The sequence below is a fragment of the Eptatretus burgeri genome, chromosome 10 (assembly GCF_056783735.1).
Source record: "Eptatretus burgeri isolate ZD-2024b chromosome 10, Ebu_testis_v1, whole genome shotgun sequence".
Lineage (NCBI taxonomy): Eukaryota > Metazoa > Chordata > Myxini > Myxiniformes > Myxinidae > Eptatretus > Eptatretus burgeri.
In genome coordinates this window covers 106902387-106929376 of record NC_140970.1, presented here as the reverse complement: position 1 = coordinate 106929376, position 26990 = coordinate 106902387, and the positions used below count along the sequence as shown (strand labels likewise).

The 26990-nt window shown below is 42.6% G+C and overlaps 1 protein-coding gene across 4 annotated transcripts in view; it reads left to right on the top strand.

The window, feature by feature from the left end:
- The window catches only part of KIF3A (kinesin family member 3A), a 198155-nt gene that overhangs the window by 6807 nt on the left and 164358 nt on the right, over positions 1–26990 (top strand). For all 4 annotated transcript variants that reach the window (XM_085899852.1, XM_085899850.1, XM_085899851.1 and 1 more), the window contains exons 2-5: positions 14399–14669; positions 15611–15755; positions 17367–17451; positions 19305–19410. In XM_085899852.1, coding sequence (XP_085755978.1) covers positions 14399–14669; positions 15611–15755; positions 17367–17451; positions 19305–19410 — 607 coding nt within the window. The remainder of the gene's footprint in view (positions 1–14398; positions 14670–15610; positions 15756–17366; positions 17452–19304; positions 19411–26990) is intronic.

The window sequence follows — 26990 nt, the reverse complement described above, 5'->3', positions numbered from 1 at the left end:
CTTGCCTTGTGTGTGTGTGTGTGTGTGTGAAATAAATGTACTTGTCGAACTGTTTCCCGTTTCGTTGCGTCCTTTCCTTTGTTTGAAAGTTCCATCTTGCATCACGGAAGGAATTGGTAGAAGGGTGTAAGCACCCGGTAAATAATCACGTCCGTCGGGGCCGGCGATAACACCGCTCGGTTATCACTGAAGCACGGAACGGACCGCTTAAGCGGTTCGTGTCCTAGGCCGGCCAGCGGCGAGGTACGATCGCCCAGTAAACTACCCGCGCAGGTACTTAGGAAGGTCGAGTTTGGCAAACAACCCTATCCTGCGCGGGTGGCCGATTGGCACGATTGTGGTGGGGTCGAAAGACCCACCCGTGACGAGCTCCTGGCGTTAGTTCCAAGGAGGGTCACGACTGAATTGTCTGTTCCGGTGGGCGACGCGTCACGATTTGAGTTACGTGGCCGATCGCACGCCGAGTGGGCCGAAATTCGTAACAATATCGTATTATTTTCATTTCGTTTTGAATTATCGTCCATTGTAAATATTTGTGTATGTTCATTCAATGTATTTCTTTGAAGAAACTATTCATCCATTTGTAGTGTGGTTCGAGGATAAACCCTCTGTGTATCCATTTCATTACCCATACTCTTCCGCCCATCCACCCTTGCCCTCCGCCATGCCCTTCGAGCACGTGTTAGAATCTCTGAAGATCAACGTGTCCGCCTCCTCTTAATAAGGAACTGCTCGGCCATCCCGGGGGCTGTCGGTGTTAACCGCCCGGCACCACTATTTAGGTCGGGGGGTGGGGGGGTTATCTTGGGCCAACCAGCTCCATGTCAAGATGTATATATGTATATATATATATACATATACACTGATGAGCCAAAACATTATGACCACCTGCCTAATATGCTGTTGGTCCTCCGTGTGCCGCCAAAACAGCGCCGACCCGCCGAGGCATGGACTCGACAAGACCCCTGAAGGTGTCCTGTGGTATCTGGCACCAAAACATCAGCATCAGATCCTTCAAGTCCTGTAAGTTGCGAGGTGGAGCCGTCGTGGATCGGATTTGTCGGTCCAGCACATCCCACGGATGCTCAATCGGATTGAGATCTGGAGAATTTGGAGGCCAGGGCAACACCGTGAACACTTGATCATGTTCCTCAAACCATTCCCGAACGATATGTGCAGTGTGGCAGGGCGCATTATCCTGCTGAAAGAGGCCACTGCCATCAGGAATACCATTGCCATGAAGGGGTGTACTTCGTGTGCATCCTTTCCAGACGTGTCCGAGCCGAACTTCTGTCCTATCCAGACAGAAACCTTCCACAATCCCAAAATGCCCAAGCCTGCCTGCCCTCGACCTTGATCCCACCAATCTCTCTTTGAGATCCGCCACCTTTTTCCTGTGTGCTCCTTCTCTTTCCTGCTCAATATCCTCTAAGGGACATGACCTGCATGCCCCAAACCCGGGAAGGCGGGGCTTTCTGACCGTTTGTTGTGGTTTTCGGGGCGTTTTCCACCTTCATTATCTGGCTTGAAATATAAGAACATTGGAAAAATCAGAGGGCAATCATGTACTGGGGAACTTCTTCTTACTCCCGAGGCTAATTAACACCGCACCACCCCTCGTGTGGTGACACGTAACACTTATGCTCACAGATTCCCCAACTTAGTTACATCGAGATGCTTTCTTCTCGTACACAGACCAAGCAACTCCACACAATGCTAAATTCCCAATTAAATCCTTTCATCTACCCCCACAACCATAACTAGAGGGGGAGCACTCGGTCGAGTGCAAAACCTCCGCCGCCAATACTGCTGGGTCACTTAAGTGAACATGATATCCTATTCATTGTAGGTCAAAACGGATCAGACTCTACTGAACCACGATTGAATAAACTAAACTCGATCGACGCGCATGTAGAAATGCCCAAAAAATTAAATCGAAATTTTTTTGAAAAGAAAGGTACAAAATTTTTTTTTCTCTAACAAATTAATTTTTTAGGTTGGAAATCACTTAAAACATGTAGAAATGCAAAAACAAAAATTCAAATATTTTTTTCAAAATGGCCGCCATAGCGGCCATATTGGACTTTGGACCAAGTCCAAAATCTAATGGCATGATCCTTGGACCATACCTAATCCCCCCACCAAGTTTCGTCGAAATCCGTCCAGGAGTTTTCCGTAATACTGTTCACAAACAAACAAACAGACGGGTGAAAACAGTAACCTCCGTCCATCTTCGATGGCGGAGGATAACAATATGTATATGTGCATGGCTCACAAAGTGGGTACACAAACTGTTACACAAAGGTCAAAAAAAAAAGTTTAGGGAAACATGAAATGCAACCCATTATGTTAATCTGCATGTATTCAAAGAGCTAAATATAAATTTTTAGACTTGCAGCACGTCCGGTTTTAAAGTTACCACTGATTATATACAACACTGTAAATACATGTTCGAATTTTGAGCTTGGCGTCAGCGTTATGTACGGAATCAGATGAAAAAAAACAACGTAAATATAATATTTTGGGATAAGAAACAGATAATTTTTACTCTGCCTTTTTAAACAGGCTCAATATGTGACAGGAAAAAGAAAAAAAAACACATTTTGAGAGAGTCTGATGTTATAAATTACGAAGAAAACACAGACGAGTTCAGTAGCAAAGAAAGCCACACTTGTAAGCGAAAAATAATGTTAAAATCGAATCTATTTCTTTCGAACTTTTGAAAATAATCACTTTAAACATGAAAAGAAAAACATAATCCTTACCTCTCGGATCCTCAAGAAGCACCAAAAATTTTTTTAGCGTTGGTTAAAATGAAGAATTATCAGACAAATGCGAGTTACCTCGTTTGGCTCGGCGTCCTCACGCTGGATTCGTACGTTGTGGATCTCGCAAAGACATGGACACGAAGACAAATGCTGTGCTCGACGGCGAATGGAAATGTGCTGACATGCTTGCAAGTGCCTATTATATCCATCAATCGGGGAAGTTTGCAAGACAGCAAGATTTTCTAATGCTAGTGTTATTTGCGTCCGCCGAGAGATGATGATTCGTACATAACGGGACTGACACGAAAATCAAGACGGGATTACTTGTGGTCCGAATTTTATTTTTCTGATCACAATTTTGATCTATATTTTTCTGCCGTTAGACTCTGTCATATTTCCAAGAAATTAAGGGAGATTTGGAATAAAAATCATAAGAAACATTATCAACACTGTACTCCTTATTGTTGTCGATGCAGTGGACACGAAGCATTATGTACGAATCCATTATTTCATCAGATAGGGTAGATGCCAGAATACCCGAACAGGGAGACAGAACATCATCAAAACATAAAAGAGACACCAAAGTTCACATTCTGAGTTACCACACTCAAAATAACTGTCACATAAGAAACGTCCGGTAAAATAAAAATTTTACCAATCAAACTAACATTTCTGAGGTTACAATACCCATATTCTGTTGCTTTAATTAATCTTTAATAAAACATGGAAATGGAGAGTATGATATTGCCAGTTTCTACAGGTTCCCCAAGATGTCCACTTTCATTTCTGACCATTGATGGTTTGTCTAAGTACCTCATAATAGTTTTATTTGGAATTTCCCACAAACATACCACAGCTTACCCACTTTGTGACCACGCACGCACGCACGCACGCACGCACGCACGCACGCACGCACGCACACACGCGCACACGCGCACACACACACATATATATATATATATAAATATATATATATATATATATATATATATATATATATATATATATATATATATATATATATATATATATACAGTAGACTAGGCACAAGTCGGCAGCGTGTAACTCGTCACTTCACACGTACGTGTCCAGGCCACGCGCGACTTCATCCTTCAACCCACAGTCATCATGAATGTTCGCATACGTGTAAGTCGTCACATGTCTAAGTCGTCACTTTTTTCTCGGTCCCGATGGTGACGACTTACACCTCGTCTTATATATATATATATATATATATATATATATATGACGACTTACACCTCGTCATATATATATATATATATATATATATATATATATATATATATATATATATATATATATATATATATATATATATATATATATATATATATATATATATATATAGTTACGGATTTGGAAACGTTGTGCACACAAGCAGCCAGAGTCCCCGTAGTTCAGTTATTTATATAAGTATGTGTTAATCGTTAGAATCCTTCCTTCTGTCAAAAGGGAATTTCGTGTGTGTCCTACGAGTTATTTTCCAGTTAGTTTTTTTTTTTACATCTTCAACAACTACATCCTCTACAACAACAATGCCATCGCCCACGTGCATCGTATCACGTACAGGGGTGAGGTTCCCTTCGCCCACCGTGAGCTCGTCCAATCAACGGCGGCCACGAGTCGTCCGACAATCCCCCGGCCAATCAGGATGCGAGTGGCGAGGGGAAGAGACCCCTCCCACCAAAAAGAGGAGGAGAATGGTTATGAGGAGCAGTTTTCGGCAGACCGGGTGAAAGTGAGGACGGCAGGGTTGTTGTGGGAGACGAGAGGACGGCAGACAGGAGGATCGTGGCGATTCTGAGCAGTCTGTCGTCGTGGCAGACGGTCGTGTGTGGTGGTTGGAGCAGTCTGAGACAGTGGTGGTCGTGGTTGAGCGGTCTCGTTCGTGGGCCGTGGACTTCGGGTCGTGTGTTCGAGTCCCACCAGTGGTTCGGGTCGGTGTGACCGCACAAGGCAGGAGAGGTACCCGGCTAGGCCCCTGCCCTCAGCTCGCCTTCCCTCCGAGCTGAAAGGCCGAAAATAGTCCCACGGGGTCCATTTCGTGTGTGTGTGTGTGTGTGTGTGTGTGTGTGTGTGTGTGTGTGTGTGTGTGTGTGTGTGTGTGTGTGTGTGTGTGTGTGTGTGTGTGTGTGTGTGTGTGTGTGTGTGTGTGTGTGTGTGGCACTGTCCTGTAAGTAGAATGAAGTGCTTTTTCTTTGCTCATTGTACATTGCCTACCTTTTATTCAGATAACTCTGCTCTGTGTGCTCCCTCCCCGATTATGATTGTAAAATTAATCCCCTACTAAATGTTCCAGTTCGTTTCTGTCCTTTCTTTGATTGACCCAGCATGGTTCGGACTTGAGAATTAGTGATGCCGTTTGGGCCGGTAAATTGATCATTTGGTCCGGCGCGGCTTTAGTAACTTCCGCTCGCTTACGCTGGATCCGAGTCGGTGATAGCGACTCGATTCGGACAAAGTCGGCCGAGGGTGTGGTTTCCCCAGTAGTTGGACGACGTGGGTATTTAGGTATATTGAAATTAGGCAATTAACCCTTCCCCACGCCATAAAAATATTGGCGACCACGGTCCGCTAAGGGACCCGTGACCTTTGGAGTTATCCAAGGGTTACGACCTAAATTCCAGGTGTTCGATGGGAGACGACTCCACTGCTCCACCTAGTGGTCATTCATCGCCACCGAACCCTACCCACAACAATATATATATATATATATATATATATATATATATATATATATATATATATATATATATATATATATATATATATATATATATATATATATATATTGCCCTGATGAGTCCCAATAGGGGTGAAACCAGGTTGATGGCTTCGCTTTTCATCTGCTTGGTAATAGCTTTTGACTTTGCCTTACATGGACTGCTGGAAGCCCTTCGGGGTTCTCATGCATGACACTGTCATGATGACTGTCATCACGGCATCGGTCTAAGTTCAGAGAATTTCAGTATTTGCATCAATGCATTCCCCAACTGCTTAATAGCAATGATGCTTTTTGGTTGTGATTGGTGGATGTAACACAATGTGTCCATGTGGCATATGGCACTTGCTGGGCCCAAATACAATGTGGGCTCACCAGTCACAGGCAGTAGGGCATTGACAGCCAGCATATAAGGCTGAAAGGCTTCAGAAGTCACCAAGTGGATGAAATAGCGATATGTTCTCCTGACGAGCCGCAGTAAGGTCCAAACCAGGTCAGCAGCTTCCCTTTTCATCCACTTGGTGACAGCATTTGGCTTTGCATTTATAAACTGCTTGATACAGGCATATCAGGCTTTGCAGGCATGATGCCGTCATGATGACATCATCACGGCATTGGTCTAAGTTAGGAGCATTTCAGTATATATATATATATATATATATATCTTCTTCTTCTTTCGGCTGCTCCCGTTCAGGGTCGCCACAGCGGATCATCCGTATGATCCGCATAGTGATTTGGCACATGTTTTACGCCGGATGCCCTTCCTGACGCAACCCTGGTCGCCTCTTACAACACAGGGATATGGTACACCTATTTTAACCGGGGTATACACATATATATATATATATATATATATATATATATATATATATATATATATATATATATATATATATATATATATATATATATATATATATATATATATATATATATATATATATGTGTGTGTGTGTGTATTACACACACCACACAATCCGATACAACCTCAAGCAAGGAAATAAGGTTATTTGCCCAATCATTGTTGCACTCCCAGGTTAATTTTTGCTACAGCTCGAAACATCGAACCTAACTTTGTCAGTTTAAGGCAGATTAAATCTGTGACTTGCTGCAGGTACCATTTATACCTGTACTAACCCGTTTCATGGTCGGGTTATCAGCGACTAAACAATCTCCCCAACAGGTTTACGAGTGACGAGGATGTAATGTATGGAGATGGACACCTAGCAGAATTAAAAACAAAACCTATCAAAGGGCGGAGGAGCTCCTTGTGAGCCAAGTGCCATCCATATCTCGTGCCCAATTGTGTCTGTGGACATCCTCCTGCATTTGGGTTACCTTTTTTTTCCGGAGGTTGGTTAGTATGATTTTTCACTCCGGCCATCATAAAACGCTTCATTCCACAAAACCAACAAATACAAAGAAAACTGAAAACCCACTCCGTGGGAGTATCGACTTTGCAGCTGCCCTTCATAGGGCAGCTCACCTGATGACGGGATTGGGGCAAAGCCTTCGGGACCCCCACTCTGAGGTTAGGAGGGAAAACACGTGGTAGACATCCTGGGTAAAATTGCGGTGGTGTGTGGCGGAGTGGTGCTGAGGTGTCGTCCACCAACGGCGGTCTCCTTGGGTTAACCTGAGGCGGTTCCTTTGGGTGGATACCTGGAATGTCCTATCCCTAAGAGAGGTTGATCACTTGTCTTTGTTATCATCTGAGGTCAAGCGTTTGAATATCGGTATTGCAGCACTCTCTGAGGTTCGGAGACCGGATAGTGATGATATCATGGTGGGTGGTAACGCCTGCTATTGGTCTGGTCGCTCTGATGGTCACCATGCCCAAGCAGTTACTGTAGCTGTGTCCAATAAGCTGACTCCAATGATCATTGAGGTAACACCAGTCAACAAGCATATTATGAGACAGGATTACTCACTCCTTGAGTGTCGTTTCCCTGGTCTCTTGATATGCTCCGACCGGGCCGAGTGATCTCACTGTGATGGAGGTATTCTATGCTGCACTCGAGTGTGGTTTATCAGTGCCCTAGGCGAGATATTCTTCTTGTCTTGGGGGATTTCAAAGCATCAACTGGCACTGACAGAGATGTTTATGAGACATGTGTTATTCCCCATTGGTCTGCAAAAGTGAACCAGAATAGCACTAAGTTTTTTTTTGACTTTGCAAGAAGTCATGGACAGAGGGTGGCTGGGTCATGGTTTCAGTGGCCACAGGATCATCGCTGGTCTTGGTATTCCAAGTGCACCAAGGACTGGACAAATGATGCACTGCAGCTTGATCCTTTGGACGTCCTTCCCAGAATCTAGTCCAACCAAGTGCTGAAAAGTCTTGGGGCCAGTACACACCCCTGAGGAGCTCCAGTAACAACTGGAAATAAGTCAGAGATACAGAAGTATTACCACATCTCACAGCACTCTCAGTACCAGAGTATAGTTCAGAGATCAGATTCATCAGTTTTGGTGCACCCCATGAAGACCAAGAATCCTCCAGAGGGCATCCCGAGTCACTGAATCAAACGCTTTGCAGAGATCAACATACGCTGCAAGCAGCCCCTACTGAAACTCTCGTCTGCGTTCAGAAAGGACCCAAAGAGAAAGGATACGGTCAATCATTGACTTCTTTGGTGTAAAGCCTGACTGCTCTGGATGCTGGTGCTCAAGCAATTGGTGGCGAACACCATCAAGCGTTATCTGAATAATGACCTTGCCCGGTAGTGAGAGCAGCGTCACTCCTCGGTAGTTGTTGCAATCATGGCGATCACCTTTCCCTTTCTGGAGAGGGACTAGGCTCCTCTTCCATTCAGTTGGGATGATCAGTCATTTGGGATGATCATCTTCCAGTCAGTTCAGCATGGATGCCACAGATCCCAGGAGCTTTACCCCATCTCAACAGGTTCCCCACAGCCTGTGTTTCCACAAACAAAGGTGGATTACAGTTGATTGGAGGGCCAGCAATAGGGATAGTAACACCCCTAACATCTAACTCGACAGCTGGTGGATCAGCCTGGTAGAGCCACTCAAAGTAACCGGCCCAGCGGGCCTTCACTCTGGACTGCTCTCTCAAGAGCCTACCGCTCTCTGCTCTAACTACAGTACACCGAGGGACGGGCTTGGAGGAATGCAATGAATAAATTTCCCTCTAAGCAGTACGAGAATCACTTTACCACAGGTAATGTTCTACCCCCCAACATTCCTCACACAGAGGCGTTCTTGTCCACCCTTGGTGCATGTACAGTTTTATGCCTCAGCTACCTGAACAGCTCAGCTCTGCCATTCAGCCTGGCCTTGCGACTCTGGTCAATGGTGGCCAGTGTCCCTTGAGAGACAAAATTCTTCTTTGAGTTCCAAGACATCCACCGGCAACATCAAGGATGGTGGCCTTGAAGGCACTCCTCAACTCTTGAGGATTCCCGAAAGCACCCAGAACCCCCCAAATCCCCACTCAGCTTGTTCACAAACTCCTCAGCTTCCCTCTCATCCTCGAGCTTGCCAACATCCAGCCGAGGCTGGGATGGTACCATTCTCCCAGATTGAAGCTGAAACTTCAGAGTTGCTACCACAAGTCTGTGGTCAGTATTGAGGAACTGAGCACTCAGGTAGACCCTGCAGTTGTGGATCATCCTCCAACAAGCACATGGTCAATCTCCTTTGCCAAACCACCAGCGTTGGAATATCAAGTCCAGCGATGACCCTGTGGGCGCTGAAACCATGAACCAGCCACCCTTAATCCATGACTTCTTGTAAAGTCAAGGAGCTTAGTGCTATTCTGGCTCGCAGTTCCAGAAATACGAGGACCAACCCATCCTTCATAACCATCCCTAACAGTGCAGATGATGCAGTGAAATCCCCGAAACCGAGAAGAGTATTTTGACTGGGGCACTGATCCACCACAGACCTGAACACAGCATAGAATTTCTCCTTCACAGTGAGATCGCTCGCCTCAGTCGGAGCAGATACAGGGATCAGGGAAATGACACCCAAAGCGTGACGAATCCTCAGTCTCATATTACGCTCATTAACCGGTGTTACCGCAATTATCATGGGAGTCAGCTGATTAGACACAGCTACAGCAACTCCTTGGGCATGGTAACCATCAGAGCAATCAGACTAGTAGTAGGTGTAACCACCCGCCCTGATCTGGTCTCCAAACCTCAGAGAGTGCTGCAATAATGATGTTCAAACGATGAATCGCAGATGACAGGTGATCATCTCTCTTAGAGTGAGGATATTCCAGGCACCCACCCAAATGTATCACCTCAGGTTAACCCAAGGAGACCACCGTCTGGTGGACGACACCTCAGCACCATCTCGACGCATTAGTACAACCCGACCCGGGAAAGTTACCTCGTGCTTTACTTCCTATCATCAAAGAATGGCGGTTCCATAGGCTTTGCGCCAATCCCATCATCCGGTGAGCTGCCCTACGAAGGGAAGCTGCACAGAGGTACTCCCACGGAGTGGGTTTTCAGGTTTTTTTGTGCTTTTTGTATGTTTTGCAGAATGAAGTGTTTTACGGTGACCAGAGTGCAAATCCTGTCACCAACCTCCCAGAAAGGGGAAATCCAACTGCAGGAGGACATCTGCAGACAGTTAGTTGCGCACTTCATACAGATGGCCATTGGCTCACAAGGAGCTCCTCCGACTTTTGACAGGTTTTGATTTTAAGCCTGTTGTGTGTCCATATGCATACCCCCACTCATCAGGAAACCTGGTGGGGGAGACTGTTTCGTTGCCGACAACCCCAGCATTAAAAAGGTTAATATAGGTTTACATGTTACCTGGAGCAAGTCACACATATGATGTGGTCATACCTGACAATCGTGATACCAGACTATATCCATCCATCCAATCTGACCATACTCTGTGCAGAGCGTCGGCACTGCCGAAGCAGTCTCCTGGGCTATTGGGCACAATACTCAATGGGTCGCCACTCCGCCGATACTCAAATAGCTCAATCGACCCAGCAAGCTGGTACTCATTTTGCCGACCTCGGATAGATAACAGGCTGAGTCAACCCCATCTGGTATTTATTCAGCGGCAGAGTGGGAGTTGAACTCAGGAACCAAGAATCCCAAGCCCGCCACCCTAACCATAGACTATATCAAAAGCTCAAGATGTTTTGAGCAATGGCCCTGATCTCATGTCTGCCTTTGAGAGCCTCCATCCATTGTTTGGTGAGTAGAAGCAGCATGTCCCAGGTGGATTGACCTACTATGAATTCAAATTGATGACCTGAGATGAGGTGGAGAAAAGGAATGATTTTATATCAACTGCGATGATGGATTCCATGACCTTGCTGATGATTGGAAGTAAGCTGATGGGTCTGTAGTTAAGGGGATGGGTTTTTGCACCTTTTAATGCAGTGATGATGGCAAACTTGTAAGCAGATGCAAATGACATTGTGAAAAGGGCAGAGAGAGGATGTGTAAGAGCAGCAGAGCCAGTTTTTAGGACACGTGAGTTGACGCCATCCGGTTCAGTTGCAGAATCGGTCACAGGTTGCGAAGGATTGGGGACACAGTCCTGTACTAATCATTCATATTTATTGCGGTACTGTAAATTATGTAAACATGTGATAAAGGTATTAAGCCTTTTGTATGACGAATTATCTCTGCACTTGAAACTGCAAATATATAACAGAAACCTGCATGCAAAAATAGCAGCTAATCGATGTACATTGTGCTTTACTGGAATGTGGTATATTATTGGATAACACTGTTCATGAATCATAAACGGTTGTATAACGCAAACCTCAACTGCTGCCACTGCAGAGGAATGTCTGGAGCCTTCTGTCGTGTTCCATATCTTTAAGGAGGAGAGGAGGAGATTGGAACCATACTCTGTGCAGAGCGTTGGTGCTGCTTAAGCAGTCTCCTTGGCTATTGGGAACAATCCTGGACGGGTCGCCACTCCGACACAGGATACTCCTATCCAGCATGCTGGCACTCATTTTGCCGACCTCAGAAGGGTGACAGGCCGAGTTTACCCCACCTGGTATTGATTCAACAGCTGAGCGGGATTTGAACTCGGGACCCTAGGATCCAAAGCTTGCCATCCTCACCATTAAGCCAACACCAAGCATATACCTTTAAGAAGAGTCTATAAATCTATTTTTCGGCATGGCACACCTCAGTGTGAAGCGGCATTTCGTAGATTTTGTAAGTGTTTTCAAGCACCCAAAATGTCACATTTTGTCTGCTTACATCGCCAGTCAAATGGAAATACACCTGCTCTGAACACCATCGCACATCAAGAACAGAAGATCAGCCTGCATCAACTCTCAAAAATTCTAAAGAAGGTTCAGCACTTTTTACCACCACTGCTGGTCTCTGCCTAACATTAATTTTGTACAGAAACATATTTTTGTCCTTCCTTGGAATGCCTCAGGTTGTTGTTTCTGGCATACTCACCTGCATTGACAGATGATGCATTGATTTGTTTTGGGGACTGTCATTCACCCTCTGGCAAATATCCTGCAGGGTTTCATCGGGGCGCACAGTCAGCTGGCGACGATGTTTGGTTAGTCCACGCACATTGCCTGTGTTCTGAAATTGCTCAACAAATCGATGAATGGACTTCTGCACAAAAAATGAAACATGAAACAAAGCTTTGCACTTTCTGCTGTGAAGTGGTACCAGTTTTATGTGTGTCATCAATCGTTCATTAATAATAAATGTGTAAAATTATGGCTTTTCATCTGTAACACCCTGTTTAACCGTTAAGTATGAGGGGCATTCAAAAGGAACGAGGAGCGGTGTATCAGCTGGCATCCTGGAGCTACAGTCTTTTTTTATTTACTCTTTATAGACTTACATTTATGCTTGTTTATAAATACCATTCATCTTGTTAATCTGACATTGTTGTTTCCGAGTTTTATCCAGAAATTTTGCACTTCATACAATTATGGAACTTTATATAATTTATCATCTAAGTGTCAGCAAATCTTTCTGAAAACAGTGTCAGCTCCAAAGAAATCCACAAATGTGTGGTGGCCTCGTATGGTGAAAGTGCATCGTCATCTCCACATTAGCCAAATGGGTCCCTGACTTCATGCGAGTCACTTAAAGGTAACCCCAGGTCAGGACAGCTGGCATATGTGACTGACCCACTAACTGCATGTTGCCCAGGTCAAGCATTAATCATGGAGATCTCCACATTAAGATAGTGAAAGTATCCACAGAATCTAGAATTTCTCAAGGCAGCATTTTCACCACCATAAATGCTTTTGCATGTCCAAAGTTTGATTGAGATGGATCCTTCAAAACCCCAGTAGTACCGATTGACAGAAATATCCATCATCGTGTCGCAAGTTTCTAGAACTGTTCAACAGATCTGCAGACTTCATCAGTCATCTGGCAACTGGTGATGAAACTTTGCTTCACCGCTGGGATCCTGCAACTAAATTGGAACCCATGAATTAAAAGCGCAAAGAATCACCATCACACAATGAATTTTTCACCCAACTCTCAGCCGGTAACATCATGGCCTCATTTTTTGAGATGCTGAAGGAATCCTGTTGATTGGCTATGTCTCACAAAACTGAAATCACAATGGAATATTCCACCAGCCTCATGTGACTATCACAGCAGGTGATTAAAGACGACACAGAATGATGTTGACCAAAGGTGTGCTCTTTTTTTTTTTCAGGGCAACGTGCCTGTGCACAATGCCCATCTTGCACAGAACGCTATTCGGGACTCGGCTTTGAACAGCTGGACCGCACATACACCCTCTGTTCTCCCTCATGTTTTCCTGCCTTGTTTGCCTTCGAGGGATGCTCGGCACTCAGAAAATGCGAGTCGAGACACTTCCGCGTTTATCATCACCTTTTTAATAACCATTGCACATATTGATAATCACAATAAATGTAAATTGTGGATTTGATTTTATTAACATAACAACTACATTATTCAAACTTGTCATGTTTTTTTTTTTTTCTTTGCCTGCATGTTCACAATGGTGCATTCAAATCACTTTTGAAGCCCATTGTTTTGACTGTTCCTGTTTTCAGATCATGTGAAGTACTCTATTTATTTTGTTACTGGTAAGCAACATTATTGTATTGGAATGAATTTTTAGTATTGTTCATGGGGTTCATAGCACAGATCCTGTGCTATGCTCAGAGTCTTTTATGGAGCAAGATGGGACAAGATGCTTTTATCTTATTGCAGATCCAAGCAAAAAACATCCAACATCATTAAAATATCCAAGCAAAAATACTGAAAAAGGAAAACCACACACTTTTTAATGTTTTAAAAATTTTTTTATTTATAATCCTCACTGGCAAATCTATTATTTTATGTTTGTATCAGTCTGGCGCATAGTTATTACCCCGTGTACGCGAAGCAAAAAGCGGAGTTAAGCAATAGGCTTACTTTGTCTGTCCGTACGTTCGTCCACAAACGTCACTTTATGATTGAGGAACAACTTAACTTAACTTGAATATTATGTTTTGAACATGAATCAGAAAATGAACATACAACATGCAGTTTAGCAGTGCTTTGGCTCTGAATTCATCCTGATCGCCCAAGCACAGAGAGGAGTGAGATAATATCTTTCCCCTGTCTGTCTGTCTGTCTGGCAGTCAAACAAAATTGAAAATCATTCCAAACATGAAACTTCCTGATTTTCAGGACATGATAAAGGGCACAAACAACAGGTACAAATAACTAATGTAACTTGTTCAATAAGGTGGTGAAATAGCCACTGCATCAACGGTGCTAATATTCCAGAATTTTTTTTATATATTACCTTTAAAATCGTTATTTTATTGCAATTTTATGATATTTAAGTGAACACTGTGTGGGGTAAGGTGGTCTCTGAACTCGAGAGTGATTAAATTTGTTTTCCATTGTATTTTTTTCTGGCTTATCAGAGCAACCGCAGTGAAAAATTGGAGGGTGACAACGTGAAGGTCGTTGTACGATGTCGCCCTATGAACGAACGGGAGCGGACCATGGGCCATAAACAGGCCGTGCATGTCGACGAGATGCGAGGCCAGATTGTTGTACGCAAACCTGATTTCCTTGACGAGCCCTGCAAGAGTTTCACATTTGACACGGTTTTTGGACCAGACAGCAAGCAGGTCGACGTGTACAACTTGACTGCACGACCCATCGTAGACTCTGTGCTCGAGGGTTACAATGGTGAGGATTACTTGACACAGACTTCCCTTCTTCGAAGCGTTGAATAGGTTTTTATATCTGAACTCATCTGCCCAACTGCTTTTACTCTAAGTGTTTTCATCCTTTCCCGTTTATTGTTTCCTTTTTGCATTTGTTTTCCCATGATTTGCCTTTATTATTCATTTATTGTTTCTTCTGCCTTTGTTGTGAAATGTCTGGTCGTGAATTGCACCTTTACTTGGTCTGTGGATGAGTTACGGTTCTTATTTCGGCTTGCACATCACATGCATATTACAGAAACTCAAAATTTTCATGCAAACTACACAATCACTCTCCAGTGAATATAATGAAGGAAAGCAAACCCAAAATAATAATCTTCGATGCCCTGCCATATAAGATGACAGTTAATACAAATGGTCATCCTTCTAATTCTTTCCTGGTATGAGTTTTCATTCAAAGGGAATTTGCAGAGTTACCTGGAAATACACGCTCACAAAAAGCGCTGTCTTTGAAACAGTTTATTAGTGTAGCAATTTGAAGAAGAGATACATTTTTCCATGAGTCTGGAAGGGACTTTAGTCAAACCATGAATGCTGTTTAAATAAATATAATAATAACTTTGCATCTGAGTGTTGGTAGAAACCACAAAAGCTTACTCCATCACCCTTTGAGAGATACTTTGGAGGTAATGCCTGAGGCTGTTACTTTGAATTTGGAATCCTTTGGGAACACCAAGAGGCTGATGACATGGCTGTATGCCAGAGAACCTGCTGGTTTGGAGAATTCCACTGGGATAACTGCATTCCAATACTGAAATTTGAGAAGCAAAAGAAAAGTTATAGCCAAGGTAGAGTTGATAGTGCTTTTGAAGGCCAAAGCCTGACCTATGTTGTCCCATGTCTGTCTGGACCAAGCCATCCCCTCCTGTTCTTGAGCAGGGTTTTTTTTTTTTCCACCTCCAGGCACAATATTCGCCTATGGACAAACGGGCACTGGAAAAACCTTCACAATGGAGGGTGTCCGCGCTATCCCTGAGCTCCGGGGCATCATTCCCAACTCCTTTGCACATATCTTTGGGCACATTGCAAAGGCCGAAGGAGATACACGGTAAGATGTTTTGCTTCATGTCCCAATTTCATCCATATCTTTGGAAGAAAAAAAAAACAAAAACAGACCAGAGCTCACCGTCAAGACATCCAACCCTATTTTTGAAATTAAAATTGTTGGGAAAATCTCAACAGTTATATTTAAATGACATGTTTTGCTTTGACCAGTGTTGCAGGCTAATCAGAGAGAAAAATAATTGTCCTTCACCTGTTGCAATTTGTGCTTCAGGATGTTCTGATGACATTGATCCTCTTGCAGTACGTGCCTGGGGAGATGTGCATTGGGTGCTCTTACACTCATAGAAGGTTTAGAAAGAAGTTCCGTGCAACGAGTCTGATGCCATCACCTGACGAGTGATCTACATTAATCAGGAGAATTGTAGGTGGGCAGGGAGGTGATCACAGCGATGTGTAAGAGCGAAGCAGCGGCTCGGGGCCCCCCTGGGGTGTGCGGTCCACGTGCGCGCTGTGTTGCTAAAGAACGCGCAAAGCCAGCTTTCAATTCTTCTACCCCGGGATGGATGCTAATGGCCTCGGCGATGTTCCTAGGATAATGAAAGTTCTGTTCTCTAAGGGCCTGATTATCACTTTGAAAATGGAATAATTACAGTATTTCCTGCCCTTTTCTTGCAACACACCAAAGAGCACTGCATCACCACAGTGGCTGGACATTTGAAGATTAAAAAATATATTCAAAAAATTGTTTCTTTGTAATATATTTTGTTATTTACACTTTTTTTCTTTTCCTCCCTGGTGAGCTGGCCGTCCATCATTTGCACAAGTGTGTACTTTCATAGCTGACTGATGCTTTATTGGTAGTCTTCTTGGTAGTCTCAGCCCAACAGGCTGCCATTCGCTTTGCTGTAATTGAGGAGCATGTCGAACCCAAGCTCCCTTCTCTTGCCAGACCCTTATCCCAGAGGCAGCCTGTTATAATGAGGCTTTTAGTCAGCACCTGGAAGGCTGCATTGTCACCGACCTAGCAAGCTCCAAGTACACCCTTTGTGTGCCAACGTATTCAACTCTTTGCCAGCACTGCCCCTTTAAACCAGACTGCACTTCGCCATGAGGGAAATGTTTAAAGCTTAATTTTTAATTACGGGTTAATTAAACGAGTATTCTTTGTGTTCGATATGTTACCCAAAGTACAAGTCTGCCTGTAATGAAACTCCAGAACTAATGGTTGCTTCTTCCACCCACTACAAAGAAAATATTATCTTTCCAGCAGTATAATTGATTTTGACAATTGCACGTTTTATTCACCGTTGGTATAAGTTGAGGTGTTATTCATAAATTGAATCTGCTTCAATTTTATACTCATTGTAACCAATCATATCAACCAGAATAATAAAAATGCAGCAACCAAACATGAGCAAAATCGAAGCTAAATCTTGGCACATCGTCTGCTGCATAGTCATTGATAGCAAACAGGCTTGTTATGCTCACCTGTGATACCTTCCCTCCAGCCATCGCCTCGGCTGTCCCAGAGCCGCCAGGTCCAGGCCTGCTTTACATATGTGTGCACGCGGCTTGACGGAGATTTGACAGCTCCGAAAGAAAGAGGGGAGTTGTCCCTTGACTATTGTGCGCGATTCATCTTGCTTGTGGACAGGTTTCTGGTACGAGTATCTTACCTGGAGATCTATAATGAGGAGGTGAGGGATCTTCTCGGGAAAGACCAGAGCCAAAGGCTGGAGGTAAGGGGTGTTGAAGCCCTTTTGAACTGCTGGCTAGATGAATAAAAACAACTTTCTCTGTCTTCGCTTTTCCAAAACACAATAACTTTTCTGTGCAAGTCACGTCCATCTATTTCAGACACAAACCTTTCAGAGTTTGAATGGCTTCAATTATTGAGAATCATATGTAATAACTCGGTACCTTCTAATTATTTTTCCAACAGCTAAAATGACCATTCGGACACAAACATTATTTGCAGTTGCCACCTCCTTTATCTTCCATTTTGTGAAATGCCGGTCAATGTTGCACATTATAAGTAAAATAATGATTCTTGAATGTCATCTGAGTTGCTTGGTTTCGTGGGATTGACAATGCCCAGAAGCACACAGTACCAAACCAACTCTGCAGGACTGGATTTTTGCAAGAGCAAAAGTTTTGCAAACGGAAGAGACTTGAGTGCAATGATGCGGTAGATTGGGGAAAAGGAAAAAAAAAAACGCTTGTCAGTTGGTAGCAACCGAAAGCTCATTTGGATTGCATCAAATTTGTTTAGAGTCTTGAGTGTGTTACAACCAGCCCAGATGGCATCGCAAGTTTACAAACAAGTTTTTTTTTTTTCTGCTTTGCAACCTTGATCAGAGCTGCCCTGAAGCCGAGTTTTGGTTCTCCAACACCGACATCGTTATTCATGCATGCAGTTTTTTTTTTATAAAAGATTTGTCGGGAAACATGAAATGGCATATATGAATACGAAGCCATCTGTGCACTTGCCATGTGATTTGTTTGCATGTTGAGGGGGTGTAGAACTTGTACACAGAATACCTGAAATTCAACTACTCCACACAACTGTGCCTTCAAACTTGTTGCAGTGCTCCTTAAGAGTTGCATGCATTGCATAGATTGGATAACATTATATGAAGCTAAGGCATCATGTGTCCTGATATGTCAATCATTTGTACACCGATATTTCTCACATTTCGATTTTTGAGGACAGTCTATTAGTTAGATGTGGTGGAGTTTTTATTTTATCATATTTAACTGTCCTTTAGAATTACATCATTTCTTTCTTGTCTTACCTGCACAAACAATAATAAACTCTTCAGCGGTGGATTTTTTTTTTATGCTTCTGTTGACAAAGTCACCGGAGGCATGATGTTTTCAGGTTGTCCGTCCGGCTGTCCGTCCGTCCATCCATGATACGTTTTCATTACCGTGATAACTTAAGAATAGCTGATCGGATCGAAGTCAAACTTGGTACAAGTATGTGAGATTATGTAAAGATAAACTGATTGGATTTTGGTGTCAAAAGATCAAAGGTCAGAGGTCATGTGAGGTAAAAATTATGTTACTGCGCTAACTTGTGAACCAATGATGGGATTTTGACCAGACTTGGTATAAGTATACAGGATAAAGCAAATATGAACTGATTAGATAGTACCATCAAGAGGTCAAAGGTCAGAGTCCGTTATAGGTTTTCGTTACCGCAATAACTTAAGAACGGCTGAAGGGATACAAGTCAAACTTGATACAAGTATGTATAATGATGTATACATATACTGATGAGATTATGGGATCAAGAGGTCAAAGGTCAGAGGTCATGTCAGGTAAAATGTGATATTTGATAACAGCGAAGGGATTTAAATCAAACTTGGTTCAAGTATTATGTTGATGTAATAATGTGGGCAGAGGCATATCTGTCGACCTCACGACATCAAAGAGTGCTGTTCAAGTTTGGAATTTATTTCTGTTCAAGCCTCCGAAAATTAGTTTGAGAATGTCTCCAATATTTGGCTGCAAAAAGCAGGACTTCTCTTAAATTGAGAGCCTGCACATGTAGGCTCAGCCAACATGTTTTATCTCTCTTGTGTCATAGGTCAAGGAACGTCCAGATGTAGGTGTATACGTGAAGGATTTGTCTGCCTTTGTGGTGAACAACGCTGATGACATGGACAGGATCATGTCTCTGGGTCATAAGAACCGTATGTTTCCTTGCTTCATATTTTGCATACTGTATTGATTGCTAATTTTGCAATTTAAATCTTAAGTATTTTCAGACAATATAAACGCAACTTAATGCAACGCAACGCCGTCAACCTATAAATGACAAACAAATACCCACTCTGAAAGAAATAAAAATAAATGAAACAAGTGAAATCCTTCAATACAGCGTGTGTGGTGAAGCAAATGGGTACACTAATGTTAAAATATGCAATTTATGCTTTTTCAGTTGAAAAACAATGAAAAAGCGTACTTAATATTCGAAATGTAAAAATCTTGTTATTATTGTGATAAGCACCTTTTTATATATATATATATATATATATATATATATATATATATATATATATATATATATATATATAATAACAGAAGGAATGAAATCGTTCGATACAGCGTGGCAGGGGGCCGCAAAAGAATGATGTAAAAAAATAATAATCATAAAGTTAATGTTCAGACAAACAAATGATGAGTAAAATGTAAGCTTTGCTGATGAAAAGATGAGAGCAAAGCTAAAATATTTGTTTAGCAAAACATTGAAACATAGTGGTTACACCAACTACATAATATTAGTTATATTGTTATTATATAAAATATAGACGAACACATTTTGAATTTAATTTTTGCATATTTTGAATGTACAGTACAAAGTTATGAAAATAATTCAAGATGTCCCTGGTTGAAAGAACCACTTATCACTTTTCCACCAATATCTGCCATAATTGTAAGTAAATTTCAACTACTAATGCATGACGAAACACTTGTTTATGGCTAATATTAAAGAGAATGAAGGCATAAGGAGAACTTGGCTTTCAGCGTTCGGCGCGAAATGCCATGGTGGGCGGAAATGACGTCTTTCGTTCATTCGTACATGAGGGGAGCGTTTCTTGTTTTTTTTTTTCCGTCAAGCAATAAATTCAATGGTTTTCACATATATAACACATTAGTTTCACAAATTTCCATTGAAATACTAGGGTATTTCCGTCTAGGTTACGCACTGCCATCTACCAGACGGCCGTCATTGGCTGTCACTTGAGGCGCGTGGGGGGGGGGTGGGGGACACCGGAGACATGGTCGACACCTGGGACATTTCAAACTCGGTGCAATTGTATACCAGAGCACGCGCTGTAAAAAATAATAAATAAATGAAAAACAAAGACTGACTGCTTTTGATATTTACATGTGGTACGTGCTTGGGAGCCTCAGTGGTACATGTTTCTGTCTGCACTGTGACTGATGATTCGCGAACAAGCAATGAAACCGGTCCGGCAGCTGAGATGTGTTGCATTGGGATTCTCATGTAAGTATGATTTATGAATGTCTTTACAGCTGTGGAGGAACTCTGGGATGGGTTTGAAACAGCAAAGGGCTGACTTTGGGTAGCCTTTCTTGGCTGCTTTATACAGCTTATTTGGCAAGAAGAGCATGGGAGGAGTCAATTTATTTTCATAATCCCAGCCATCTAGGTTTAATTGATTAGTTAGGTGAAAGATAATTGGTTATTCCTTCCATTCACAGGTGAGAGATGTGAGTAGGTCTTTGTTTTTCATTTATATGTTGACTGCTTTTGACATTTGCACGTGGTGCATGCTTGGGATCCTCAGTGGTGCATATTTCTGTTTTCGCTGTCTGATTATTTGCCAACAAGGAATGAAACTGGTCCAGCAGCTGAGGGGGTGTGTAGCATTCGGATTCTCATGCATGTATGATTTGTGAATGTCTTTACAGCTGTGCAGGAACTTTGGGAAGGGTTTGAAACAGCAAAGGGCTTAACTTGGGCAGCCTTTCATGGTTGCTAGACGCAGTTTTCTTTGGCGAGAAGAGCATGGGAGGAGTGAATTAATTGATGTATTTCTAGTGACCTGGGTTTCATCGATTATGTGAGAGCTAATTGGTTATTTCCTCCATTCACAGGTAGGAGATGTGGGTGGGTGTTTGTTTTTCATATATCTAATATATACAGCTCTTTCTAACCACTGACTCACTCACTCACTGATTCACTGACAGGCTCACGACTGATATGACAGATCGGTACCTTCCGGGTGACGTCGAAAGCTGAAATTTTGCGTGCCGATGGACATCGAAGCTGACCGACACACCGGGAAAAATCTCAGAACCGTCAGAAAACATCCATAAATTAGAATATAAATAAATGAAAAAAATTAATGCAGGTGAGCGACCCAAGACAAAGGGAGCACAATTTGTATGCTTACACAACGTGTTGGCATACCCCGCATATATGTACGTATGTATGTATGTATATATGTATAATTTTATGTGTGTATGTACCTCCTATCCGACCTTTAAAACAGCTTTGAAGAGTTGTTATTTCAAATGGTTTTGTCTCAATGACGTCTCCCTCTAATCCAATTTTCTTCTTATTTCTCTTCAAGTTTCTCTCAATGTTGTTGATGTGTTTTTGTGATTGAAGGTTTTTTTATAACTCTCTTTTAAGACATCCTTAGAACAGATATCACATTGTTTTGTTTCTCGGTCAAATGGGGATTCTTGTCTGAAAAGATTGAATGTGTGTTTGTTGGTTTGAAGGTGTTTTTTATAACATTTATCTATCTATAATTCCAGCTCTGTGTGTGTGTTTTTGTGTGTGTGTGTGTGTGTGTGTGTGTGTGTGTGTGTGTGTGTGTGTGTGTGTGTGTGTGTGTGTGTGTGTGTGTGTGTGTGTGTGAGACTGTGACCGCTGTTTCTTGACAACCACTGTCCCGATCTAATTGAAACTTGCCAGGTATATTGCTGGGGACCTGAGGATGTGCCTTTTAAAGGTTTGATATTAATCGGACAAGTGCTTCCCAAGTTATGGCCATTTATTTACCAAACCAATGACAAGACACGTTGTTGCGTGGGGTGGCCGATGGGGAAGGGAAGCTCAGCCACGTTCCCCATTACGGGTTACAACGTACGGACTTTCGGATAATGATGACTTCGTGTATTCTAATAATTTCTCGATTTCTTATGCGCATTTATACATAAACACAATGCCCCAATCCAGTTGTCGTTTACGAGAGCGAAGGAACGGCATGTGTAGTTGTTTGAAAGTTTTTCTTTTTTGCACGTACGGCCACGCAAAAGCGAAGGAACGGCCTGTGTGATTGTTGTTTCTGGCACGCAGTTTGAGTTTTTTTTTTTTTGCACGTACGGCCACGCACGTACGGGCACGCGAGAGCAAAGGAACGGCCTGTGTGGTTGTTGCTTCTGGCACGCGGTTTGAAATTTTTTTTTAATTTTTTTTTTTTTTGCACGTACGGCCATACACGTACAGGCACGCACTAGTAATTATTAATTCATATAGTGATTTGGTTCTGTATAAAACAACAAATAATGAATCGGTTTGAACATTTCACCTTTCCTCTTGTGAAAAACTGATCTGCAAGGTCGGAGTACTCCTCAACCTCTGAATACTCCATTCGCTGAATGAAACTAGTCAAACTTTGGGTTTGGCGATAAATATGACAAGTTGATGACGTCACGGTAATGAGAAAACAATGGGTTTTTTCAGGCGTGTCTCTCAAAGGAATGGATTACCATTTTCCATCTCCTGAAGAGCACTTTTGTCTCAGACGAGGGAACTTGTTTCTCAGGCATGCTGGCTGATTTTAACACAGAAAAGAGATAACGCATGCTACAAATGATTTTGAGAAGAACTTTTATATATTTATGAATAATGCTGTATTTGGAAAGACTATGGGAAATGTTAGGATGAAACAAAACGTAAGTCTTGCTACATCTTGGAAACAAGCATCCAAATTAATTAATAAACCAAGTTTTCAAAGGGTTTCGAAAAATGAATACAATAAGAAGTTATAAACATCATTTATATACAGAGGAGGAAAATAAGAAAGCAATTCGTCCAGCAGATATGGAAATGGGTTGTGCCTGTGATGATACAAGCATGAGCTTTGGCACACTGTTAGATCATGCCCTAAGGAAGATATTTAGCTATAGGGCCATCGCAGAATTGTCCTGTGGCCAAAATGGCGGCCATTTTCAAAAATGACCACCACCGTTTGTTATTTTACCAGTAGCTCAGGTTCTCGACTTCCTAGGATATTGATTCTTGTGGCTAATCGTACATTTTCAAGGACGAGGAATGCAGTGGTACTATTTACAACATGCTATAACTACTCCAACTATATAACAACTACCTAACCACACCCATATATATATATATATATATATATATATATATAATATATATATATATATATATATATATATATATATATATATATATATATATATCCACATATATCTATATATCCACATATATCTAGCTTTCAGGGAAATAAATAATAGTAAAATTATAAACGCATTCAATATTGGTGAAGTTATACATGAACATGTTTTGAAACTGTGACATATTCATGAGAGTACAATGCAGTCTTCACAATGTTTCCTTTATATTATTCGGTAGTTTATTTTTATGAGCACCCCTTTATGCATCCACAGCGTATGAGTTCTCGACAGGCCTGGGTCGCTTCTGGTAGTGTGGTTCAGTGAACTTCCCATCCACTTGTGTCCTTCTTCTTCCACCCCAGTCACCTGGGGATGGGAGTTCCGGGACTGCAACCATCATCTGTCCCCAACCGTGACCAGCTTGGTAGGCAGCCCTGTTTGTGTGCTGAATCAGTGCTGCTTGTGTTGTAGGGAGTCCTTCAATGTCTCTACCTTTCTGGGTGAACAGCTGATTGCGTGCCTGATTGACTGATTCCATGCTGCGAGTGCGGTCATAGAGCAATACCACGAATCGCTCCAGAGACTCCATCCAGTTGTCTATGGTGTCTGGGGTGGCAGCGAAGGCACAGAAGGCTCTAGTGACATGATCAAAGCTCTGGCTATATGAACTGCATCATTGTCAGCATCGTGCTCACATGCTTTCCTCATGCAGCACCAACATCCTCAATGCATACGAGCACCACATCACTACCTTGCTTGTGAGCGTCCATATCTGGGAAGTAACCCAGTATTCTGTTCTTGAGTTTAGTGGAGTGTACATGCCCCGTCACGTGTGTCCCCAGTTGTTCCAGCCTGGTACTGTACATATTCACCAAGTCTGTTAGCTTGAACACTGGTGCAACCATATTGTCCATGCGCACTTCCTCAATAAAGGTGACAAGTCCAGCGAATGCAATTTCATGGTTAACAGTGTCGACATTAGATTCTTGTGCCTTCATGTCCCTCGCTTTATTGTACAGAGAGGCAAGACACTGAGCATGGTACTTAGCCTCTTGGGCAATGAGATCTCCAACACTGAGTTTGGATAGGAGGTGTTTGTCATGTAGTTTGAGGGCACACTGCCTCACACGAATGTCAAGTTCGAATGTTGATGCATTACGCAAAGCATCTCTTGCTGCAGATTTGCCACAGAAGAAGCATGTCTCTGTTGAATGAGTTTCACGTTCAATGCTCTGACGGGTGAACTTGTGGGTTTCTGGGTCATCATCGTGGTGTGTTCTCCTCTTTTCAGTCCTCTGAAGTTTTGTTTTGTTATACTGCAGTCTGCAGGAGTCATGCCATTTGGCTTTGTGAACCCGGACTGCTGCCTCGATGCCCTGACCCTCATCCAGTTGTGACAGTTTTAGTGTTCTTGCCAGGCAACTGATCTTGTCGAATGCTACAAGATGCTCAGCTATGGTCCTGTATCCTGCCCCATCTGTGCCACGTGATGAATTATATGGACATGTCAGCATCTCATCTGTGTCTTCCTGACACAGAACACATTTGTTCCAGTCTGTGGTCAGGCACTGTTTACCTGATGAGCTCGGCTCATCAGGGTCCACCGCCTTGTATAGTTTGGCCATTGTACCTAGGCACTATGCTACTTTAGAACAGTATCTACTAGTTATAATATGAGAACAGTATGTACTAGTTACACCACCACCACTCTACCATAAGCTGAAATCTACAGGAAAATATGTTGGCTGCCACCACAGTCACAGTCCAGGTCAACTGAAAGCATACAGATATACATGCAGATTAGGCATTGTTACTAGGTGTATACAACTACACAAAATCTGTACTAACAACATAGATTATCATTATGATGTTATTATGATGTTCTGTGTGAATATGCAGCAAAATATATGAATACACATAAACATAATTATGAGGCCAGCACACAACTCATGGGCTGATTCTGAAATTCCGGAAAATGTGCAGAACTCCGCTAATATTTGATGGTTTTACTCTTATTTAATTCCCTCAATGCTAGATATATGTAGCTTGGTAGTTGCTAGCATGTTATAAATAGTACCACTGCATTCCTCATCCTTGAAAATGTACGATTAGCCACCAGAATCAATATCCTAGCTGGTCTAGAACCTGAGAAACTGGTAAAATAACAACCGGTGGTGGTCATTTTGGAAAATGGCCGCCATTTTGGCCACAGGACAATTGTGCGATGGCCCTATAGCTAAATATCTTCCTTAGGGCATGATTTAACAGTGTGCCAAAGTTCATGCTTGTATCATCAAAGGCACAATTCCCCCAAATATTTCACTTATCTGCCGGACTAAATGGGGGCTTTTATATTCTGAGGAGGTTATATATGCCTGGTGTTGGCTTAATAGTTAGTATGATGGGCTTGGGATCCTAGGATCCTGAGTTCAAATCCCCCTTTGCTGTTGAATTAATACCCGGTGGGGTTGACTCTGCCTGTCATCCTTCTGAGGTCGGCAAAATGAGTGCCAGCATGCTGGTATCCTGTGTCGGAATGGTGACCCATCCAGGATTGTGCCCAATAGCCAAGGAGACTGCTTCGGCAGCGCCAACGCTCTGCACAGAGAATGATCCCAATGGATGGATGTAGGTTATATGCAGAGGAGGTTATATATGTCTATACAGAGGGGGGTAAATGAGAAAGCAATGGGGGAGTGGGGGGTTATCGGGCTACCGCCGCATTATTTTTAATTGATGAATAAATTAAGTTATTCCTGAAAATACAACACATATTTATAGTTTCTCGACATGATGACTCAATTTGACTTAGGAAATGACCACGTGAATGGGGGGGGGGGGGGAAGCCCAGCCCCGCCCCGCCCCGTGGGGATAGTCCCATCAAAAGGGAGGCGATTCATGCAGTAATGTGTTCCGGTTTGAAAAGGAGAAATATGAGTGAGCGTAAGTGAGCGAATATTGTGACTGAGAAATGGGACACATTACTGCGTCAAAGCCTCCCTTTTGACACAACTAGTGAAGAATCACTTAAAAAATTAAATAATTATCGTATCCGGATTCGGATCTTCACCAAAATCTAATCAACTGGTCGTGCTCACACACTCAATCTGTCCCCCAAGTTTCATCTGAATCCGTCTACGACTTTTTGAGATATCATGCTATATATCATTTTTGGCCTGATTTCTCAATGGTGAAGAATGACTTAAAAAAAATTTAATAGTTGGATCTAGATTCAGACCTTCAACGAAATTGAATCACACACCCAATGTGTGTGAATTCTTCCTTGTCACACACCCAATCTGCTCACCAAATTTCATCCGGATCCGTGTTCAACTTTTTGAGATATCCTGCACAGACAAAGACAGACACA